This window comes from Callorhinus ursinus, unplaced genomic scaffold (genome assembly GCF_003265705.2).
Source record: "Callorhinus ursinus isolate GAN/ISIS: 27379988/994484 unplaced genomic scaffold, GSC_fseal_2.0 scaffold86, whole genome shotgun sequence".
In the NCBI taxonomy this organism is placed as follows: Eukaryota; Metazoa; Chordata; class Mammalia; order Carnivora; family Otariidae; genus Callorhinus; species Callorhinus ursinus.
This window is the reverse complement of record NW_027397148.1, coordinates 501,726-526,144: the sequence shown is the minus strand read 5'-3', so window position 1 is coordinate 526,144 and position 24,419 is coordinate 501,726. Positions and strand designations below refer to the sequence as shown.

The 24,419-nt window shown below is 45.6% G+C and overlaps 1 protein-coding gene across 32 annotated transcripts in view; it reads left to right on the top strand.

The window, feature by feature from the left end:
• Window positions 1–24,419, top strand: part of LDLRAD4 (low density lipoprotein receptor class A domain containing 4) — a 450,420-nt gene that overhangs the window by 406,135 nt on the left and 19,866 nt on the right. For 29 of the 32 annotated variants that reach the window (XM_025865209.2, XM_025865205.2, XM_073888066.1 and 26 more), the window contains one exon: window positions 11,189–11,343. In XM_025865209.2, coding sequence (XP_025720994.1) covers window positions 11,239–11,343 — 105 coding nt within the window. In that variant the 5' untranslated portion in view covers window positions 11,189–11,238. Of the gene's footprint in view, window positions 1–775; window positions 1,006–1,421; window positions 1,709–11,188; window positions 11,344–24,419 lie in introns of those variants that run through there. The other 3 variants (XM_025865204.2, XM_073888064.1, XM_025865201.2) reach the window with 3 other exon arrangements.

Sequence of the window (24,419 nt, the reverse complement as noted above, 5' to 3'; positions counted from 1 at the left end):
AGAATCTCCTTGATGATTCTTTTGTTCCCTTTCTGCCCCCACCCCCAGTAATTAAAACATGAAATAGTGATGTCTTCTGGCCAACCTGAGGACCTGGTGGTGACATCAAGCCCAGGCCGCTGCTGTTGGCCCCAGGTGACATGCTGGGGCCAACAGCAGGGACGAGCTGCTGACGTAACTGTCTTCATTTCTAATGCTGGTAGTAACCAACAGCGTTTAGTTTTGCTTTGACAACTCCTCCTACAGCCAAAACTATTGTTATGGCCCACATGTCATTGCTATTTATCCTAAATAAGGAAAAACAAAGGCTATTCTGGGCGTAGAGCAGGGCTTGTGGCTGGGTTTATTTGCAATATTACCATGGCACGCTGCCCTTCTCACTGTGGCCACACCGTGATTTTTCTGAGAAGTGCTGCAACAGACACACGGCCTTCTCTTAAGTCTTTTCACACAGCCCCAGGGCATCAGAATGCACTGGAGATGTTTTACGCACATATGAAAAACTGCCTAGACCTCAGGGGAGACCCAGACTGTGCTTGCACAAAATGAACCAGGAAAAAGCGCCCTCCTGAGAGCTGTCTCTGCTTTGCCATTTGGATTCTTCTCTCTAATTTCTGAACCTTGTAAACTAAAACCGCCTAGTAGTAAGAGTCCTGCCTTTACAGCACCCCTGTAGGGTGCTGCATTGAGAAATAGGGGCGGGGGGGAGAGAAAGGGCAGAGCCGACAGGAAAGTGAGAGTGGGGGGAGAACTGAGTGTTTCCTGCTGTGCTTATGACTTTGACAGTTGCCAGTGCCCAGCTTAGCTGCGAGAGCTATGTGAACTGCTCCCATCAGTTAGAGAGAAACTTTGGGGATTGGAGGGCCCTGAGGACAGCCTGCAGCCTGGCTCCTGGTATGAGAGACGCTGTGGGCACTTCAAGCCAGGATGTGCTCTTGAAGCTCGATCCACAGCAGAGAAGCCTAAGTGGCTAAGCATCCCTGCCTGTTTGCACGCGCTGCCTCGGTAAGCCCTCGCTTCATTTCTTCAACCTTGAAAGCTTCCAGCAGGGATCAAGGGAAGAAATACTGTATTGGGATTTGTAGATCTCCCCCTTTTTGCCTTATCCAGTTTGATATTTGCCTGTTAAAAAGATTATTGAATGCAATGGAACACGATGATCTGTCTAGCTGCATTTTGCTCGTCTGTGTGCGTAACATGTCCCAGGTGAGGCCAGACATGAGAAATGCAGACTAATCGTTGCTGTCTGTTGCTGTATATGATGACACTGGGTGTTCAGCTGCTCTCAGGATTTGAGACCCTGGACTTGTTATCTGCTCTGTGACACCGCCCGCTTCCTGCCACAGAGCTCCTGATTTCTGTGGATGGCAGTTGATAATTGGTAGCCACAGTCTGCGGTCAGAGCCATAGCATTTGAGTCTAGCACCTGGGCTGGGCCCCGCTGATACAGTAGAGAGAGAGAGACAGACAGAAGCACGCACACACACACACAGTCACACACTCACACCCCACGCTGGCTATAACTGCAGCTCTGAGCTGCCTAAAGAGGAGATGGCCTGAAGCTGAAGGGATGCTTTGAACTTGGGGGGGTGGGGGGGCTGCATCACGGTTGGACTCCCCCTTGCAAAGGACCCGATTATGTCCAGTGACCACCTGAACAACAGCACACTGAAGGAGGCCCAGTTTAAAGACCTGTTCTTGAAAAAAGGTACACTTTCAAAGGGCAGCTGTGGGTGATACCTGTTCTCTGGGGTTTGTGGTGGTTGTTCTTGGAGTTTGGTCTGAGGACAGAGTTGAGAAGAGTAAGAACTCTTTCTCAAGAAGTTCATATCTACCTAAGAAGGGTCTTTCAGCTCTGAGAATGCCTCAGGGTTTGACTCTCTGTGGGAAGATATATTTTAGGCTTTCTCATCTTCTTTCTCATCTGCAATCAGTTTGTTCCTGCTGGAGATGCTATACATGTAAATATACAGGTTTGTTGCTTTGGAGCTTTGTTTTTTCAAATGTTCTATACTGAGACTAACTCTACCCCACCCCCGGAAATTCTATTACTCACTGCTAGATTCATGGGTACTTTTTTTTTTCACCCGGAGTCGTTGAAAACAGCATCTGAAAGAAAAGATGTGTTTCTCAGGATGTGGGTGGTTTACTGGGTTGTTTCTCAGGTCACCAGTCTAGTAACAGTAGACCTGAGGCAAGCCAGCTGTGACTCTTGAGAGGCAGCCTGTGGGGACAGAGACTGCTAGCTGTGGAGCATTCAGAAGCCACTCTGCTCTTAAATGTGAAGGAGATGGTTACTTGTGCAGCTGTATATTTTTCGGATACATTTTCCTAAATTAATAATGTGGGGGTGGGGTGGGGGTGGATTTTAAATGAATCCTATAGAGGGAGTTATGGATTTATGTATGTATTTTTTTCCATTTATAACATAGTGGAGGGATAGACTTTTTTTTTTTTTTTGGAGGGATAGACTTTTAAAAGGTTTGTAATTGCTTTTACTCCTCTGCTATGTTTTCAGAAAAATCCTGTCAATCATCTTTGAGTGGAACATATTTAGCTAGATTTCTTTCTGAAGAGATCATGAGACTCTAGATTCTAAAATGTATGAAGAGAAGTTGAATTGGATGAATGCTTGGACCTTAGTAATTTAAAAAGACGTTTTTCTAGCTGGATGGCCCTGCAGTGTCTGTGTTCTAGGGATTCAGTAGTCAGTCAATTTATTGGTCACTGCTCCTTGCCTGCCAGCGTCATTAAAGGCACCTGGCCGTGGGCTCGAGTCAGGCAGATGTGGGCCACACCTTGCCCTCAGAGAGTCTTGTGCCGTTTGACTGCGCTCTGCTTTCCCCTCTCCTCCTAGAGATCATAGGTATCATTTCCCACATTTAGTATCATGCAAAACATTTTATATAAATATATTAATAGAAATAGGATTCTGTAAACAGGTAACTTATAGCAACCATGAGGTTCTTTTTTGGGTGATAGTTCACATTGCCTAGAATAGTAATAGTTGAGTAATTTTTAGGAAATATGAAAACCTTCGGCAAAACTTCATCACTGAAGTCATTAGTAAATGTTTGGTGGAATATGGCTCTGTGCTAGACATTGTTAAAAGCAGATTAGGCAATTGGGACCCTTCCTTCTATGGATCTCTTTAGCTGTTTATCTAAAATGAACACTAACTTTATGCAAGTCATGTGCTGCCTACTGACGATATTAAAGGAGATCAAGATACTATCCCAGAGATTACTCCATGAGGAAGAAGACCAGAAAATGGGCAGTGTAAGTGATAAGTCCTGTGACAGGGTTTAGCTGCATGCTAGGGAGCCTCCCAAGGGAACCATTATCAAGCAGTTAGGAAAGAGCTCCTTAAGGAAGATAAAGCCTGGGAGGTGACACCACATTGGCGTATTTCTGGGGGTAGTTCTTTTCCCCTTCTTTTGTTCTACTTGTTATAGGATAGATTGGAATAGCCAACCCACCCAAGGAAAAGAAAATTCAAAATATATAATCTAATTATTATGATTATAGCTCTTACTGTTTTGCCTTCTGAACTTCAAGCTGTAAAATTATTCATATAACACAGGCTGAATTTTCCCCCCTCAACCATGGTGTTTAATGAGTGTGAATTTTCATTCAGCCATTAAAATCTCCAAGAGTATTTTTAAACTAACAGTTCACAAACTTGAGGCAATTATGGTCTATGTAGATTCCAACTCCTGCCCCCACCGCCCGGTCTCTGTAGGATTGGGGCAAGAACTTACCAGGCTTTAGGAACATTCAGCACTTTAGAAGTGTCACAGAGCCATAAATAAAGAGTAAGACGCCCTCCGAGGCTGTCCTCTCTGCCCAGTAGGACAGAGAGGCAGGAAATGCACATACTCATCCGTGGTGCATGAGCCCTGCTGGAGACCTAGGAAAGCTTCCTGGGAGAGAGGGCTGCCCAGAGTAGGCCTGTGCGGCAGCTAGCCACAGTCTCAGTATTCCCAATAGACTGTAGCACTTGAGGGAGCAAAGTGGAGTGCTGTCATCGTTTACGGTGGGGCAGGAGCCGTTTGTGGTGATGTGTAGGGCTTTGTGGAAAGCATTAGGTGTTTTCAGTGACATTACGGTATTCTGCATGGCAACTTCTCTGAATGCGGGCCGCCAAGGTATTTCCTGGGCTGGGTGAAGGGGGGCGGGGCTGATGAGAGGCTCAGACTTTGCACCCCCCACCCCATTTATAGAGTCTGTAAGGGCATAAATTACACATCTGGAGCTTTAAAATTAAACATTGAGAAAATAGGACTCCTGTGAAGGATGATATATTAACGGAGGAAAGACCAAGTGGAAGACGGTGTTAACCATCCCACAAATAGAAATGAGGGTTATATTAGGAACCTAAGGTGGTAGAACCATGCTTCCCCCGAGTTCTTTAAAAATAGTACAGATGCTTATGCCTCTAGTATGAGTCAGTTCAGCTCTTCATTGAACCAGAGAATAGACCAACAGGCTTCACACAATTTCCTCTGTTCTTGCAGTTCTCCACTGCACAGCCTGGAGTTTCTTGGGGATATTCTATAAAAATAGAGAGATGCCATCATCACTATCATCACTGTCTCTGTTTTATAGTAATAAAATAAGGTGCTGTGATGCCTTCCTGTAAGTTTTAGGCTAAATTTATCATAAGATTTCTGGTGTTTGGATTGCAGTGACTCATCCATTGTAACATTGTGAACCAGAGCCCCATGAAAGGAGGGGGAGTGTGAAAATTTGACTTCGGCCTAAAATTATTTCTTTGCATGGATTGCTTTTTGGCATTCCTCTGTTGATGTCAGTATCTACTGGAATCAAGGAAAACTGACCAGTGGGCTGTGTTCAGAGTCCGAACTGGGCGCATAAAATTTTGGAAACCCTAAAATATCCTATTATTTTCTCAGGGCTCTACTATTCCTGTAGATTTTTTAAAAAATCTTTTAATCTTTGTTTTAAATTGTTCTTCCTTAGCCTCCTCTTTCCACCCCATTCCCAAAACCAAAATCACAGGCATTTTTCCTTTCTGGGCACCATTGCACATTGCCTCTCCTCTACCATGAGAAAACAGACAGCATCTTGTCAGGCCAGATGTGGGCAGCCCAGGGTGAGAGAGGGAGAAGCAGCAAAGTCCCAGTGCAGTGCCAGGCCTCATTAGGCGTCTGCCTCCTTCCTGTGCACAGACTATTGCTTCGAGACGCCCCCTTGATTCAGGAAGCAGTAGCATGCATGCGCCTGTCTGAAAATATGCCTCTTCACGGCCTGTCAAAAGCGTCTCCTATGGGGTGGGTAACAGGCCTCACCGTACCTTCGGCTGCTCTGTATATACAGCCTTTGCACCCTGGGCCTCCCAAGCTTGGAGGAACATTCCTCCAAGATGAATCAGTGATGTGTAAGTGATGTGTAAAGGAGGAGGGTGTGTGTGGGGGCGCATGAGCACACCCCCATAGACATGCACACGTGTGGGAAAACACGTGGTCACGAACTGCTACCTTGAAGGGCAGTTGGTTTCAGCAAGAAATGAAGAGTGTTCAACCTGCCTGAGCCCTGACTGTGCAGTACAGGAAACTGCTGGATAAGGTCCCCAAAAGCCCCCAAAAGGTCTGTGGTTGAGATCAGGAGTATAGCAGTCTTGAAACTGGACACCTTGAAGAACAGGTGTGCTGAACTTCATCTGATATTTGCATCCAGAAGTGAGAAAGCAAGATTTGTTTTGTTTTTTAATGTAAAGCTTCTTTTACTTGTCCTGTGAGTTATTTTCTTGAGAAGGTGTAAAATCAGTCCATTGGCAACAAAGCCACACCCAGGGACTGCCAAACACTTTGGGGGCCCCGCGGCCTCTGAGCAGTATCCATGCAGGAGTGAAGGGTTCAGGAGCAGCCAAGGAAGAGACAGAAATCACCATCACCATGATTACACCATGTATGGAGGGGGTTGGACTGGGTTTCCCACCTACCATGTCCAGGCTGTTGATATCCTATAGTGGTGTGGTCTTTACTTAATTTGCCTTTTATGATGCATGTTTTAGTAGAATTTTCCTGTTTAAAGCACAAGAGGGTGTGGAAGGACCAGTATGAGGAGGGGCTGCTCACATTACCCCCTTGTCTTGAAGGGAGAGGTTATCAGTAGCGGAGGTCTCTGGAGTCTGGATGTCATCACGCTTGTCCCCAAGAAAACTCACTCTGTTTACTCCAATTTTCACTCGGAGAATTCTCAGGACCCCTCTTGGAGAAGTATTGATAGCCCCAAAGAGAGTAGAACCTTCATACTTCCCTGTTGTTAGTGTTTGAGAAAGCAGTCTTGTTTTTATTGACTGTGTATTTTGCCCAGAGTTCAAAGTGAAGGTCAGCTACACATTTGACTGGGGCTCGCCACTCTGCTGAGGCTCCTTCCCCAGAGGCCGCACTTCCGGCTTCAGGGAGCACCCCAGGTGACCCTGGACTGCAGCGGGGGCCGACTAGCTTCTGCTGTGTTTACTGTTGCTCCTGCATCTGGTTAGGACTTGGTTATTGGGACCATGACCTTTGGGACCCAGGTCAGGCCCTGCGGGAAGAACTGCCTCTCACGCTGGTCCGGGGTCTGTAGCAGCTGAGGCTCTGATTGGGCTTCCGTCACCCAGATTGGCCCACAGGGCTACACCGCTGGGCTGTTTGCCTTCTTGAGTGGCACCCTGGGAACCCAGTCCCTGACAGCCTGTGCCCTTGCCCTGCCCCAGGTGAGCTCTGCACTGTTTCGATGGCCATGAACCCCTGGGGTCTCTGCATGTCCTGCGTTCTGTAGGTGCACCTGCCGTGGTCGTACTTGTGCATGGAAACTCAGGACAGTGGCCCAGGAGCTGTTCTGGCCACGTCTCAAATCCTGGCATCAGGAGGGTCCCCAAGATGTCCAGGCCATTAGTGTTTGTACTAGAGTGCCTGCTGTCAGCCAGTCTAGACCGCCATTTCTCCAACTGTGGCTCAAGGATCTCTGGGGGTCTCCCAGAACAGTCTCCAGTGGTCAGTAAGGGCAGATCTCCTTCAACACCTTAACCAAACAAACATGTCACAACAGATGGAAGGTGAAGCAGAGGGGAGAATCCAGCTGTCTTTTTATTAAGGCGTATATTGTAAGAGACGCGCAAAAGGGTAAAGCAATTGCCACTCTTATCACTAAACTTTTGTTTTGAAAAACAGTGTATTTGATTGTTATATATGTTAACATGAGTTTATTTTTTAATGAATAAATTTTTAAATGTTGCAGTGTTAGTTGTAAATGTGGCAAATATCAATAGATGTCATCCATACGAATACAGCTCTTTTGGGGGTTACCAGTAGCTTTTAAGAGCATAGAGGGCTCCTGAGAGCAAAGCACTGGAGAGCTGTTAGTGTAAGCAGAGCGGGAGCATGGAGCCGAGGGAGGAGGGCCAGCAAGTTAGGACATGTAGTGGGGGTGGGTGGGCTTTCCAGGTGTTGGCCCTCAGCAGGGCCAGGGTAGGGTGCACTGCACATGGCATGTCCATAAGAAAGCTAAAGAGGCGCAACCTTCGAGCGGTAGTCCTCCTTTAAAAGAAAGATTCCATACACTGTTTCCCACAACTGAGATCTTTCTTAGAACTCTTGCTTGTGATGAACTTTTTAATGTAATGTTAGATCAGAAGATTCATGCCTTTCAGATGATATAAAATGTTCTATGTGCTGTCTCAGGCCAAAAGAAGTCAAATCCAGAGTGAATACAGATCTAAACATGAAAACCTTAGAAAAAGTATTTTTAGAATATTGGCGAAGACCTTCCTAATCAAACAGGAAGCTTAGAAGCCATAAAAGGAAAAAATAGTATTTCATGACATAAAAATTATTTATATCTTCTGTGGAGAAACTCATGGCAAAATCAGTGACAGACTAGGAGAAAATACTTGCAACACATGTAACAGACAAAGCTTTGTGGTCATAATACGTAAAGGCTGCTTACCAATAAATAAGAAAATCACAAATAAGCTAATATGAACTAATATGATTATGAAAAAGAAAAATACAAATTGCCAGTAACCATAGGGGAGGATGTAAAATTACTAGTAATTGGGGAAATACAAATTAAAACAAGATATGTATTTTTGCCCATCAGATTAGTGCAAATGAAAAGTGCGAGTATTCAGCTTTGATGAGCGTGTGGAGCCCTTTCCTAAGGCAGTCTCAGTAGCCATCAGCATTTAAAAGGATATGTCCTTGACCCAGAAATTTCAATTTTAGGAATCTTTCCTGTAGGGATACTCAAAATGTGGGTCAACACTCATATTCATACACATACGTACACATGCACACACAATCTTTTGATCATAATAGAAAAGGAAAAAAAATACCCAAACATCTATCACTTGGAGAATATAAATTCCGGTACATCAGTATTCTGGAATAGACAGCCACCATAAAGAATGAGGTTGGTTTTTATATATTCTTGTTTAAAAATGTTTGTGATATATTAAGTGAAAAAAAGCAGAACAATGTATTTGTACAACGATTGCACTCATTGAAAGAAGAAAGCCCTTATTCAATAGGCAAATGCGCAGCTGCATACAATGGATGAACTGTGCTGTCTCCCAGGGCGGCATGGGCTTGGGTGGGGCCAGGGAGTGCTGCGGGCCTACAAAGGAGAACTTTGACATTGTACACTATTTCCTTCAGTATTGTTTACAGTTTAAGGAAGTCTTCATTATTTTTATAATAAAAATCCTTTTCAAATGAAACACAGATATACCCCCAATGCCCGTAGAATTATGGAAAATATAATTTGACTGTGTGGCTACAGATTGTTATCTGCATAGCTTTCTATATACAGGAAAAGATAACCTAGAAAGACATCCTCCAGGTGAAGAATTAACCCCTGAAGACTTTGTGCAGGACCGCTCACTGTAATCATCATTTTCTTCTCTTTCCATGTCCATAGAGCAATGAAGCTTTTTTTTTTTAAGATTTTATTTGTCAGAGAGAGAGCACGTGCGCACAAGCGGGGGTGCGGCAGGCAGAGGGAGAAGCAGGCTCCCCACTGAGCAAGGAGCCCAATGCGGGACTGGATCCCAGGACTCTGGGATCGTGACCTGAGCCAAAGGCAGTTGCTTAACGACTGAGCCACCCAGGCGCCCCTCAATGAAGCTTTTTTGAGAAAAGAAAACATTTGTCAATTCGAGGGCTTGATTTAACCTGATGATCAGCCATTAGGCCTCGGGTGGTGTCCAGAACAATGACAGCCATGCAGGGTGGGGGTAAGGTAGGTAGCACAGCCCCAGGGCCTTGCTGACTACCAGCATTGCCTCTTGAGCTTCCTCAGTCAGCCACCACCATGGGATCTACCCTTTTACTGCCCACTAGGGCTGTGCCTGGCAAACCCACCTGGCCTCAACTACTCACTGCATCGTTGCAGCGGTTCGGTTCCCTCACACTCAGCTCTCCATTCTCCAGGGTGCACATCTGGGCCCATCCCACTATAGGCGCCATGCCAAGTACAGTCCAGCCAGTCCAGCGAGCACATTTGTACATCTTTGTCCCTTGGGTGTGTATGGGCCAAAGGCAAGAGTGGAGGGCAGTGTCACAGGACTGGACATGGTGAGATCCAGGAACACCCTGTGTTTATTCCCATGCCAACTCTAGCCCTCCTGTTTCCAGGGTATGGATAGTGGGGGCTCACAGGTGCAGACATTGGGGTCTAGACGGTGCTACCTAGTCCCTTCCTGCGTTATCCCAAATGTGAGCCCATACACCGAGAGATAACACCTCTCCACTGGCCATCAGCCTGTGTTCTACAGCAAGAGGGTGTGTGTGTGTGTGTGTGTGTGTGTGTGTGTGTGTGTATGCATATCTATGTACATGTGTTATTTACTCGAACACATGCATACATGTGTGTATGTGTGTGCACGAATGCACTGTGCCCATGTGTGTGCATGCAGGTGTGTGCATGTGTGTGCACGCAGGTGTGTATGTGTGGGTGTGTGCAGGTGTGTGCATGCAGGTGTGTATGTGTGGGTGTGTGCATGTGTGTGTTGCAGGTTCCAGGCAGGGACACAGTTGACAGAGCTCTCCCCTTTCTCTTCCTCTTCATTAAAGCCCATACCTCCCTACCTCACAACAAAGTTGTGTACTGTCTTCCTCACCATCTTCCAGAGCCTCTCACTGCTTAAGTTGACACCCCTGCACAATCACTTCCTTTCACTGACTCTGAGGAAACGGATGGGCAACATTTAGCAAAGCCATGAGCTGTAAGTTAGAAAGCAGGAAATCTGGGTTCTAGGATTGACCTTGAGCAACGAGCCTCTGCTTCCTCCCTGCAAATCTGAAGGGCTTGAATCACCCACCTCTCAGTGCCAACTCAGTGTTCTAGAAGTAGCTCCACGGCGCTGTCCTAGAGCGTGACGCATGTGTTAATGGCAGTTCGGAAATCCTTTGTAATGACAGTGTCAGGAATGCAGTTTCTGACCGCTCGTAAAATATGGTGCCTGCAGGGTTGGAGACAGCGGAAATATGTTTTCTAAATTACTTCCAAAGGCAAGGCCCTGAGTAAAGGAAGTTGGAGCTTTTTATCAACATATTTTCCCTTCGGTGTATTGTGTAGATCCTGTGTGGATGTACTTTGGAAAATGTGACTCAACTCTAAAGATGGGTTTAACATTCCTGGAGAGATTACACTGGGAGGAGCAACTTCAGTTTTGCAAGACTTTCTTACCTCCCCCGGGGGCAGGGCCATCCTCCAGGGCCTGCCTGCCCAGGGGAAGGGGTAGCCTGTGTAGCCCTCAACCTGTGGCAGGCACACAGGGCCAGAACTTCGAGTTCCAGGTGTGAACAGGGTCAGTTACAGCACAGCACCTCTAGAGGTCTTGTAGAGCCAGCAGAATACATTTTCCTAAGGCCCTTACTCATTAAGCAATTTGCAAAGGCAAGGTTTGTCTGAGCACTGTGCATGGGCTGACCACCAGAGGTCTTTTGGAAAGAACCCCATGCCAGGGGTTCTCTTTCCTCAGATGTTCTTCAACTGTCGAAGTCTGGCAATGGCCTTGGGCAACAGGGCTGGGGAGAAACAGTTTCTCTTTCTTGAGGTCCTTGAGAGGACCGGGTGCTTGCAAGAAGCCCTCAGCACCTGGTAGTTGTGCTGCTCAGAGGGCTGGGTGATGGCACAAAGGGACACGTGGCTAACGGGCTTTCCCTTTCCATCACAGCGGAGCTGGAGTTTGCCCAGATCATCATTATCGTCGTGGTGGTCACGGTGATGGTCGTGGTCATCGTCTGCCTGCTAAATCACTACAAAGTCTCCACACGGTCCTTCATCAACCGCCCAAATCAGAGCGGAAGGCAGGAGGACGGGCTACAGCCGGTAAGTGTGGGCCTGAGCCTCTTGGTGCTGCCCACGCCTCTGTCTCGGGCTCCAGAAGTGAGGCTGGGTGCCCGCAAGGGCCACAAAGCAGGACAGCCTCTTGAGTCAGCCCACTGTGGCCCATCGGTATCAAAAACTCTATGGCAGTTTCCTATACTTCAAGAAAAGCCTGTGCATCATGAGCGTAAGGCTCAGTGAGTTCTCACAAACCAAAGACACCTGTGTAACCCCTACCCAATCAGACAAGACACATAATTCCCCTGAGTTTAAAGAGAGAGGACAGAGAGAAAAGCATATTCATAGCAACAGTTTCAGAACTGCAAAAGGATCAGCCATCACTGCTTTGCCTAAGACTTAATGCAAAGATCATAAGTGCTGACCCCCAGTCTTGGGGGAAAGAGGTAAAACCGTCCTCACTCCTTGTCATCAATAGGTAGCTCTCAAGTTTCCATGAAGTGCCTGCCATGAATTTACCCAAGTTCCCTGCCTTAGGCTTTCTGTTCCAATCCCCAGAGGATCTGGAGTCACTGCACACAGGGACTCAGACTGCTTTCTTGTGTTTGGCCTGGGTCCCCACCTACCTCTGTCTTCCCCTCAGATTTCATTTAGGGTTCACCTTGCTTCCACGTGATTTGCCTCGCATTGATGAGGTGGCTCCTTCCTTCACTCCTCAGTGCAGATGTGGCGATGTCTGCTGTCACCACCCCTGTCCACTGTGGCCTAAGCACCAGCCCATGGGTCTGCTCCCCAGACTGGGAGCTCCATGACCCAATCAGATGATGGGACACATACATACACACAGTCACACACTTACCAGCAGGATAACAATTTTATAAAGGCAGAAAAGTGAAAATTTAAGTTTGTTTTTATGTAGAATGTGTCTTCTGTTTCATTTGGGAATGGGTCTTTGTGGAGCCATCTTCCGGGGGGTGGTGGCTTGCCTGTGTCTACCCTTCTCCAGGGGTTGCTGGGCAGCAGAGCCTCCATTTCTTGAAATTGAGAAGGTAACTAGTAATTTTTGGATGTCTCTTCAGGGCTACACAGCAAACGAAGATAATCAATATCTAGTGCTCGCGTCCACAGAGGTCTTTATCCCACTGTGTGCCTAATTTTGTTAATAAATGTCTGAAAGTTTTAGCTCTGAGAGCTGGACCGAGATGCGGGCTGCACACAACTTGGAGTTTAATTCCTTGGCTGCTACTCTACTATTTTGTGTTTTCTTTGCGTGACCCAGTACTGAGTGCCGTTGCTTCTCAAAGCTTGAATTTTCCTTCTCGATAAAATGGGAATGGGGATATGGCACAGCTTAGCAATAGGCTCTGTTCAGTGTTTCACAAACTCAAGATGTATTTTTACACAGTGACTAGAGACAATTCAGGCCCAGACTGTAGCCCCATTTCATGACTAGGACAACTGATCTGTGTATAATCCAAAGAGGGAAGAGAGAGGGTGAGAAAGAAACCTTAACTTCTCTTCTGGACACAAATATGAATACCGCCAGCACTGTGGGCCACTTACAGTGTTCCTGGCCACCCAGGAATGTGCCCCCAACCAGACTTCTTGCCTCCCCTTTGCTTGCCTCTCCTCCTTAATGCCTTTCAAGAAATGCTGCCTCCCTTAGGACAGTACTAGGAGAGCAATTGATTAATTTACACTCATGGTTCCCCGATGGGGCGATTGTGGCCCCCTGGGGGACATCTGACAATGTTGGGAGACATTTTTGGTTGTTATAACTTGGAGATGCTACAGCGATGCTCTAAACATCCTGCAAGGCACGAGGCAGCCCCCACAACAAAAAGAAAAAAAAACGATCTGACTCTAAATGTCAGTAGTGCCAAAGTGGAGGACCCCTGATCTCAGCAGGTGTTGAATGCCACCCTTTCTAGAGAAACTTCGCCGTTCGAAGAGGGGGCCTGTTAGTATAAGTGGGTCTCACAGGGCTGGCGCTGAGGCTTCAACAGAGTGAAGAGAACACTTCCCCACAGCATGGTGGAAAGTATTAGGGGTCCCTTGCATGATCAGAGGGTCCTGGTCCGAGACTGTGCCTCAGAATAGTTTCCCCCACCCATTTCTGCCTTCCTTTGTTCATTCAGTCGTTTGCTGAGCAAAATAATGAAGAAACAGTGTGATGTTTCCTGGCCCTTGACCGTCCCTGCTACCATCAGCAACATCCAGCTGGCTAATTCTGTTTGGCATTTTATCAGTCTCACTGGGACAGGCCAGGGGTCTCCAGTGGCCATTTGTGTAAACGGTAGGAGGGGTTTGGGATGGGGCATGAGGACTCAGAGTGAAAGTTTCAAGTTGCACATCCAGGTGGCCCTCCCTCAGCATCCCAAACTGACCACCTGTGCCAACCAGCCTCCTCCCCTGAGGGGCTTAGACGGAACTTGACGTTGGGGAAGGCCCGGCTCTTACTGACAGAGCTTGTTGCTGATGGCCTCCCAGGTTCCCCGTGGTGTTGTACATATTTGCGCTCCTTGGGGGAAAGGTGACTGGTGAAGCTAGGTGCATTTGTGGTTGCTGCTGTCCATGTGGTTTCAGAGTCCTGTCTGTCATCAGAGCACCTGAGGTGATCTGCTACTGAAGCACCTTTCCGGACATCAGCATCAAAATCCTGCCTTCCCTGGAGCCTGAGTGGCGGGGGGCTGCAGGACCCAGCTAGCTGGCAGCTTGTGGGTGTAGGATGCCACCCGTCGGCCTCACCATGGGTGAGCGTCTCATGGTTCTAAGCCTGTGCGCTGCTGAGAGACCCCCTCACTTCTGGGAGCCTTTTAGCCCATTTATTCTAGAACCATGTGAGGCCTGCTGCGCATGTTAGGAAAGATGTATTCATTTTAAACTTGTGTGAAAAGGGCTGTGCAATGCACAGGGCAGCCCCCACGACAAAAAAAAAGCGATCAGACCCTAAATGTCAGTAGTGCCAAAGTGAAGAACCCCTGATCTCAGCAGGTGAGACAGTAGTTGGGTTTCATTTTCGAGGAAGAGGTTGAACATGTAGATGTTCTGTTTTGACTGAGGAAACTTCACTGCCCTGGTGTGAGCTGCCCCCTCTCCTCACTGATGGGCTTTCCACTTAGACCAAAGGGAAAAGCAGAACTAAGGTTCATAAGATAAGAGTCTTAATAGCTGTGAATATTCCTGGTTCTCAGGGAGAGTCTTCTTATGGAAAATGGTTGGTTGGATCAGTTGCCCCTTTGGGCCGAGTGTCAGGCTCACCCTGATTCTGGGAGGTTTGCTTTGTAAAGTCAAAGGTACCTTCCTCCATGACTCCACCACACGCCTCCTTCCGCCCATGGCCCCCGCTCCCAGAGACTCCCTCCCCAGCTCTGACAGTGTCTTTTGGAAGCACACACTTTCTGTGCCGGCTCCCCCTGGCGAAGGAAGCAATGGATGGCAATCTGCTTTGGCCCCGGCCAGTCAGCTTCCGTCACCGCGGTATCTCTGAGACACCGGTCCATGAGGGCCCAGGGACAGGACAGTCCCGGCCACGAATGTGGTGGAAGCCGCCATTTCTGGATGAAAATGAGAAGTAGCAGCCTAGGCGTCAATTACAAGAAAAGTAAATGCTTAACTAATGGCAAAGAGCCGTGAGTGGCTTTGTGATAGAAACCTGTATGTATTCTCCCTGAGGTAGCCTTGGCTTATTTTTCAGAGCCTGGGTTTATGTGATTTCAGGGCTTTGAGACTGTCTAGATCTCTTTCCATCACCCTAGACTGCCAAGTAACAGGAAAACAATAAAGGGGCATAAATATTCCAGACACAGCCCTGAGAGGTATTTGCACACGTCACTGGAGCCTCTCTCACCAGAGTTTGTGGGGGGTGATGGGGGCATGAGCAGCCTTCTCTGACAGCCTGTAGCGAACCCACCGGGACAGCCCAGGGTGCAGTGGACAGAGGAAAGAGGCGAGGTCCTCAGCCACTTACTGAGGAACAGCAGAGGGACAGAAACATTTGACTTAGTTTGAACTATATGAAATTGGGGCTCTTCAGCCATTCTGACCTATAAAAACAGCAATTTCAATTAAAAATTAACAGAAGGAGGCCTGTCAAGCATTTCTTCCTTGCTAAGTGCTGCCGGGATTAAATCCCTCGTGAAAACACGGGTGCCTCGGCCTCCCCGCGGAGATGGAGCGGCGCCAGGCCAGCGCTTGGCGCCGCCTGTGCCATCCCAGCTCCGCGGGAGGTGCAGGTGGGATGCTGGGAAGGACACCGTTTGTTTTGTCTCCCCACTTTGGGAGGGAGGACATGACTACAGCGACCGGCTGTGTCAGTGCAGAAATGTGGGTCCGGAGATGCAAAGTGGCCCAGGTGCGGGAAGTCCACACGCAAAGTCCCTCCCTGCCGATGTTGCAGACTTGGCCTGAGGTGTGGCCAAGTGCGTATGGCTTGCCTCACAGGGTGTTCTGACAAAACTTGATGGAACGCTAAACACTGGGAGATTTCACATAAAAACTGGAATTTACCTCTTCTCTGAAAAGTCAGCATGTCAGTCCACACTGGCCTCCAGTCCTCCCTGGCAGCCCCAAGATGGGGCCACTCTGAATGGACTAGTGCTCACCTTTTGACTGTGGACCCATCTTTCTATGGGGAACCCTCAGTTGTGGGTAGGGTGCCGTGGCCATCTATTGCTTTGCACAGTGGTAGTTGTTTTTAGAGAAAGTATATCCTGCACTCATGCTTCTATCACAAGGGTGAAAACAAAAGATAGACCAAGAGAGCCACTAATTTCCAAAGGAATGGGAGAGAACTTCCTTACAGAAGCAGTTCAGGAATCCACCACACTGGGCTCAGAGCTCACGGTGCTTGCGAAGCCCACAGGCTGTGTCCTGGGCCCAGTGAAGGGTGCGGGGCGTGGGGGCATCACCACACACACAGCTCATTCCCGCTCTGACTGGAGAGGTGGGCTGCTGTGTACCTGCCTTTTCTCATTTCTACTTAGGTCTAGAAAGGCATTTTGAAAAACATTTCTAAAATGATAGAAATGTATTTTAACAAGGTGCAAAAAAAAAAAAGAACTAAAGGGCTTGATGATGTGGTTATAATAGGCATGTCTCTAACCACCCCAGACTAAAGAGAAGAGAGCCACTGGCTTTATTTAGCATTGGACTGAGATGAAAGATGGCAGGGGACAGTTTCTCTGTGGCTGAGGCAGATTCTTGCTGCACTGTAAGACCAGGGGTACTTGTTGTCAACTTTGTCCCAGAACAATTCATTATTTCATGAGCCTCTGGAACTACATTTCCTAACATCACAGGGACGGCAAGGGGCATGTCAAACTGTTTCTCTCTGAATGAGTGAAGATGCAGTCCAGCCGCCAGACTGGTCATTTCAAAGGTTTTACACTTTGGTCTGTCTGATTGAAGCATTAGAAGATAATTTTAACAGTTTCGGAATGAGGATGTCTCCCTTCAAGTAAGAGAAACAGGAGGTGAAGTTGCTAGCAAAAATTGGGTAAGGTTGCTGGGACACACCGTTACACAGCAGATTCTCATCTGAACAAAAGTAGAAAGTCCTTCTTAATAGCCAAGATTTTTCTTTAGAGCAATGTGAGTAGTGCAGATTGTCCCTCCACTGATGTTGCCAATGCTCAGAACAGTTTTGGAATTACCTTCAGAGCTTGCAGGTCATATTTTGGAGGTTTTTCAAGGGAAAAATATTTTTTTAATATCTCAGTGATGGCAAATCTTCCTTTTTCTTACTTGCTCCCTGAGGATGGATTTGATTTTTCGTACCAGCCAAAATCCATTTAGAACTAAATCTTACAAATGATGTGACTGATCAGGCTAAATGATATAAGGTTGGTGCAAAACCAAGTGTGGCTCAATTAGTTAAGACTGATGTTGTCTGAGTTACAAACCGATGCTGTAGAGAAAGGTCGGGAAAAACTCACAGCAAACCAGTGGCTTCCTCTGGGGAAGAGCTGGGATGGGAGGAGGTAGACAAAGAGAACCTGGTTTGTGGGTTAAAACTTTTTTGATAAGAATGTATTCATATGTTACTTTTGCAATTAAAAAACATCCTCTGCTCACATAAACTGATGATGAAGACAAGTCCAATAATGTTCTGAGCATCTATAGATTCCCAAGGTAATTCATCTGAGTTGGAGTATGGTTTGTATTATGACAAAAGCATGCTAAAATCAGATTTTTAAGGAAAATAGATGAAAATTTTAATAAAGTTTTAGTGATGTTTTAGATAGACCCTGGAGCATTAATAATCTAATGGTAAAGCCTGTTTTGTTTATTTTTAATTAGTCCTTAGAAATTGGTGTAAATTTGTTCCGGGGAAAGAAAAGTTCTCTAAATTATTCTCATTCTGTGGCCCTAGCTGAGGAGGCTCTCCAGGGCTATCAAAAGACACCAAGGGAGGTAGCTGGGTTCGGGCTCTGTGTTAATCCCCTACCAGCTCTATGACCTTGGGAAAAGCACTGGCCCTGTCCCTAGGCTTAATCTCACAAAAGAGGTGATTGTGCCTGCCTGGGCTGACAGCATGTAGTTCCACATTTCTCTGTTGCCCCGAGCTTTCTAATTCCCAGGCTGGTTTGTCTCCAGGTCTAATCGCTCGCTCCTCCCCCAGCACCAAGTACAGGAGAGGCGCCTTCGTGGCTCCTTTTCTGCTTGCTCCTCAGAGCCTATAGACCTCCCTGATCCCATTGCATTGTTCTGGAAATATAGAGGATTCCCTTTTTCTCCCAACAGATCTTCCTGGATGATTTGTCTTTCTCTTAAGGGATGTGCCCTAGATTGAATAGAGTTGGGAAGGATATTTTAAGTCTTGAGAGTAAGTCTGATGGTGGATTCCTGAAGAGGAATAAAGGGGGAAGTGCTGGAGAAAACAGTCACTGATACCTAGAGGTCTCGCCTTTGCATCTAAGCTGTTACTGCCATCTAGGGTGGAAAGACAGTAATACTAAAGCACTTGGATGGTGAGAGACTGTGTGAGGAAAAGGAAGAAATGAAAGAAAATATGTTTTACCAGATGGTAAAGGTGTTGCTGAATATCCAAAGATGAGTTTTACCTGTGCTTTGAAGTTCTCACCCTGAGGTGGGGAGAAAATAGAGTTCCAAATATTTGATGCCAATACAATACATTGATTCACTGGGAGGTACCTTTGAAGGGTAGAAGACAAAATATCCAGCAACAGCCTTGCTTTACCACAAACTGGCTATCACTTCCAATGAGCAGTGTACCTTCTTTGGGCTCACCTTTCTCCCATCTAAGATGAGCGATAATTGGCTTTTAGATCAGAGGCCTTCAGATTGTTTTTGACCCTGAAGAACAGTAAAAAACACATTTTACATCATAATCCACAATACTCATTTACACAACTAAGGCAGAAGTTTTGCAAAAACAATACTTACAGACAATGTACTCAGTCATTATCTGTTCTGTTTCAGTTTTTTGGAATGGTGGTTGTGACCCACTTAAATCGATTTTCCAGTTCTCTAAGAGGCTGCAACTCACAGTTTGAAAAGCACCGTATTAGGTGTTTACAGTCTCGCAGAGATCTGGTTGTTTCCAGTCCTCGAATATGCTTCCTGTGGTCCTCTGTCTATGCAAAGGAGAGTTGAACTGAGAGCATAAAACAAAGAAGATTCGGGGCACAGGACTGGCCTTACACATGGTTACAGTGCACGTGGATGCAAGGCTTCAGCTGCAGGTCACAGCAGAAGCCCCAGTAAATCATGGTCACATATTACTCTCTTTTAATGCTATAAATGTTGTATACTTTAGATGGAAGAAGATCCAAAAGGTACAGAAATAAAAAAGATTATAAGAGAGTACTATGAACAAGTCAAAATGGATAGATTCCTAGAAATACACCCTACTAGGATTGACTCATGAAGAAATAGAAAATCTGAATAGATCTGTAAGTAGTAAGGACATTGAATCAATATTCAGAAACCTCACAACAAAGAAAATAACCTAGACCAGATACCTTCATTGTGAATTCTACCAAACATTTAAAGAAGAATTAATCCAATCCTTCTCAAACTCTTCCAAAAAATTTGAAGAGGAGGGAACACTTTCTAACTCATTCTGTGAGGCCAGCATTTCCCACAACCCGGACAAAACAACAGTAAAAGAAAACCAGTATCCCTTTGAATAGTGATGTAAAAATCCTCAACAAGAGGGGGCGGAGCAAGATGGTGGAGGAGTAGGAGACCTGGATTTCGTCTGGTCTCAGGAATTCAGCTGAATAGGGATCAAACCATTCTGAACACCTACGAACTCAAGGGGAGATCGAAGAAAAGAATAGCAACAACTCTCTGAACAGAAAAGCGACCACTTACTGGAAGGTAGGGCGTGCGGAGAAGTGAATCCGAGGCGATATTCGGGAGGATAGACGACGGGGGAGGGGCCTCCGTCGGCCGCTTCTGGCAAGTGATAGAGCCGCGGAGCACAAAATCGGACCTTTTAGAAGTTGGCTCCGTGGAGGGACGTCGCTCCAGTGGCTAAGCGGGGGGTGGAACCCTCGTGGGACAGTGTGGTCTCAGGACCCGCGGGGTCACAGAAAGAACGGGGGTGCCTGAGGGCAGCAGAGCTCCCAGGTATTGGAGCGGGGAAGCCGGCTGCAGAGACGGAGCCAAGGCGCGGGCTCTCAGCTCGGGGTGGCCATAAACTGTGATCCGTGGCCCAGTCGGGCCACTGCTCCTGCAGCAGGGACCCAACAAGCGGCAGAGCCGGGGAGACTCCCCTTCCTTCCCCTGGAGGAGCGGCGTGGGAGCTCACCGCAGGGATCTGCTGGGTTTGGAGACTCCACACGGGGTCGGGTGCCAGAGATAGCAACGCTCGGTCACAGGCCGGGTGAGCACAGAGTGCGGCCGGAGACCAGGGACACGGGAGTGACTGCTTTTCTCTGGGGGCGCACTGAGGAGCGGGGCCCCGAGTTCTCGGCTCCTCCGGGTGGAGATTGGGAGGCCGCCATTTTCACTCTCCTCCTCCAAAACTGTATGGAAAGCTTGCAGGGAACAAAAGCTCCCGAGAGCAAACCCAAGCAGCTTGCTTAGCCCGGACCGACAAGGGCGGGGCAATTCCGCCTCCGGCAAAGACATTTGGAAACCACAGCAACAGGCCCCTCCCCCAGAAGATCAGCGCGAACAGCCAGCCAAGACCAAGTTTACCGATCAAGGAGAACGGGAGAACTCCTCCGCTAGGGGAACACTGCACATAGAATTCATGGCTTTTTTTTAACATGATTCATTAGTTCATCAAAGTTAATTTTTTTAACTTTTTTTTAAATTTTTCTTTTTCCCTTTTTCAACCAACATCTTATCAATCCCTTTTTGAAAAAAAAATTCTTATTTTTCATTTTTAGAGTCATATTCTATCCCTTCATAGTAGATACCCTTATTTTTGGCATATATGTATATAAGTTATTCTCTCTTTAAAATTTTGAGATACAGTTTCTTCTAACAGATCAAAATATACCCTAAATCACTGGTGTATGGCTTTGTTCTAGTCTCCTGCCTGATCACATTCTCCCTTTTTTTTTCTTTTCTTTTTTTTAAATCTTCTTTCTTTTTTCAAACAACTTCTTATCATTTCCTTTTATAAAATATTTTCTAATTTTCATCTTTACAGTATCTTCCATCCCTTCATTGTATCAACCCTTATTTTGTACATATATAAGTCTTTCTTTCTTTAAAATTTTAGGAGGCACTTTTTCCTAACAGACATAAATACGCCCAAAATCTAGTGTGTGGCACTGATCTATGCACTAGCCTGATCATATTTGATCACATTCTGTTTTTTCTGTTTGTTTCTTTTTATCTTTTTCTTTTTCTTTTTTTTTTTCTCCCTTCTTTTTTCTTTCCCTTTCTTTTCCCTGGTTTCAGGTCTTTTCTGGTTTGTTTAGAGTATATTTCCTCGGGACGTTGTTAACCTGTTAGCATTTTGTTCTCTCATTCATCTATTCTCCTCTGGACAAAATGACAAGACGAAAAAAATCACCTCAGCAAAAAGAACAAGAGGTAGTACCGTCTGCCAGGGACCTACTCAATACGGACATTAGTACAATGTCGGACCTCGAGTTCAGAATCATGACTTGAAAGATACTAGCTGGGCTTGAAAAAAGCATGGAAGTTATTAGAGAAACCCTTTCTGGAGAAATAAAAGGACTAAAATCTAACCAAATCGAAATCAAAAAGGCTATTAATAAAGTGCAATCAAAAATGGGGGCACTAACACTAGGACAAATGAGGCAGAAGAAAGAATCAGCGATATAGAAGAACAAATGAAGGAAAATAAAGAAGCTGAGAAAAAGAGAGAGAAACAACTACTGGATCACAAAGGCAGAACTTGAGAGATAAGTGATATAAAACGAAACAACATTAGAATAATTGGGATCCCAGAAGAAGAAGAAAGAGAGAGAGGGGCAGAAGGTATATTGGAGCAAATTATAGCAGAGAACTTCCCTAATGTGGGGAAGGAAACAGGCATCAAAATCCAGGAGGCACAGCGAACCCCTCAAATTCAATGAAAATAGGTCAACACCCTGACATCTAATAGTAAAACTTACGAGTCTCAGAGACAAAGAGAAAATCTTGAAAGCAGCTTGGGAGAAGAGATATGTAACCTATAAGGGTAGAAACATTAGACTGGCAACAGACCTAGCCACAGAGACCTGGCAGGCCGGAAAGGACTGGCAGGATATCTTCAGAACACTAAACGAAAAAAATATGCAGCCAAGAATACTATATCCAGCTAGGCTGTCATTGAAAATTGAAGGAGAGATAAAAAGCTTCCAGGACAAACAAAAACTAAAGGAATTTGCAAACACGAAACCAGACCTACAAGAAATATTGAAAGAGGTCCTCTAAGCAAAGAGAGAACCTAAAAGCAGCAACGATCAGAAAGGAGCACAGACAATATAGAGTAACAGTCACCTTACAGGCAATACAATGCAACCAAATTCATATCTTTCAATAGTTACCCTGAATGTAAATGGGCTAACTGCCCCAATCAAAAGACACAGGCTATCAGATTGGGTTAAAAAACGAGACCCATCCATATGCTGTCTACAAGAGACTCATTTTAGACTCAAAGGCACCCCCAGATTGAAAGTGAGGGGGTGGAAAACAATTAACCATGCTAATGGACACCAAAAGAAAGCCAGGTTGGCAATCCTAATATCAGACAAATTAGATTTTAAAACAAGACTGTAATAAGAGATGAGGAAGGACACTATATCCTACTTAAAAGGCCTATCCAACAAAAAGATCTGACAGTTGTAAATATCTATGCCCCTAACATGGGAGCAGCCAATTATATAAGGCAATTAATAACAAAAGCGAAGAAACACATTGACAACAATACAGTAATAGTGGGGGACTTTAACACCCCCCTGACTGAAATGGACAGATCATCAAAGCAAAAGATCAACAAGGAAATAAAGACTTTAAATGACACACTGCACCAAATGGACTTCACAGACATATTCAGAACATTCCATCCCAAAGCATCGGAATACACATTCTTCTCTAGTGCCCATGGAACATTCTCCAGAATAGATCACATCCTAGGTCACAAATCAGGTCTCAGCTGGTACCAAAATATTGGGATTATTCCCTGCATATTTTCAGACCACAGTGCTTTGAAACTAGAACTCAATCACAGGAGGAAAGTTGGAAAGAACTCAAATACATGGAGGCTAAAGAGCATCCTACTAAAAAATGAATGGGTCAACCAGGAAATTAAAGAAGAATTTAAAAATTTCATGGAAACCAATGAAAATGAAAACACAACTGTTCAAAATCTTTGGGATACAGCAAAGGCAGTCCTGAGAGGAAAGTATATAGCAATTCAAGCCTTTCTCAAGGAACAAGAAAGGTCTCAAATACACAACCTAACCCTACACCTAAAGGAGCTAGAGAAAAAACAGCAAATAAAGCCTAAACCCAGCAGAAGAGAAATAATAAAGATCAGAGCAGCAATCAATGAAATAGAAACGAAAAGAACAGTAGAACAGATCAATGAAACTAGGAGCTGGTTCCTTGAAAGAATTAACAAGATTGATAAACCCCTGGCCAGACTGATCAAAAAGAAAAGAGAAATGACCCAAATCAACAAAATCATGATTGAAAGAGGAGAGATCACAACCAACACCAAAGAAATACAAACAATTCTAAGAACATATTATGAGCAACTCTATGCCAGCAAATTAGATAACCTGGAAGAAATGGGTGCATTCCTAGAAATGTATCAACTACCAAAATTGAACCAGGAAGAAACAGAAAACCTAAACAGACCTATAACCACTAAGGAAATCGAAGCAGTCATCAAAAATCTCCCAACAAACAAAAGCCCGGGGCCAGATGGCTTCCCAGGGGAATTCTACCAAACATTTAAAGAAGAATTAATACCTATTCTCTTGAAACTGTTCTAAAAAATAGAAATGGAAGGAAAACTTCCAAACTCATTTTATGAGGCCACCATTACCTTGATCCCCAAACCAGACAAAGACCCCATGAAAAAGGAAAATTACAGACCAATATCCTTGATGAACATGGATGCAAAAATTCTCACCAAAATACTAGGCAATAGGATCCAACAGTACATTAAAAGATTATTCACCACGACCAAGTGGGATTTATCCCTGGGCTGCAAGGCTGGTTCAACATCCGCAAATCAATCAACGTGATACAATATATTAACAAAAGAAAGAACAAGAATCATATGATCCTCTCAATAGATGCAGAAAAAGCATTTGACAAAGCACAGCATCCTTTCTTGATCAAAACTCTTCAGAGTATAGGGATAGAGGGTACATACCTCAATATCATAAAAGCCATCTATGAAAAACCTACAGCGAATATCATTCTCAATGGGGAAAAGCTGAGAGCTTTTCCCCTAAGGTCAGGAACGCGGCAGGGATGTCCACTCTCACCACTGCTATTCAACATAGTATTAGAAGTCCTAGCCACAGCAATCAGACAACAAAAAGAAATCAAAGGCATCCAAATCGGCAAAGAGGAAGTCAAACTCTCACTCTTTGCAGATGATATGATACTGTAGGTGGAAAACCCAAAAGACTCCACCCCAAAACTGCTAGAACTCATCCAGGAATTCAGTA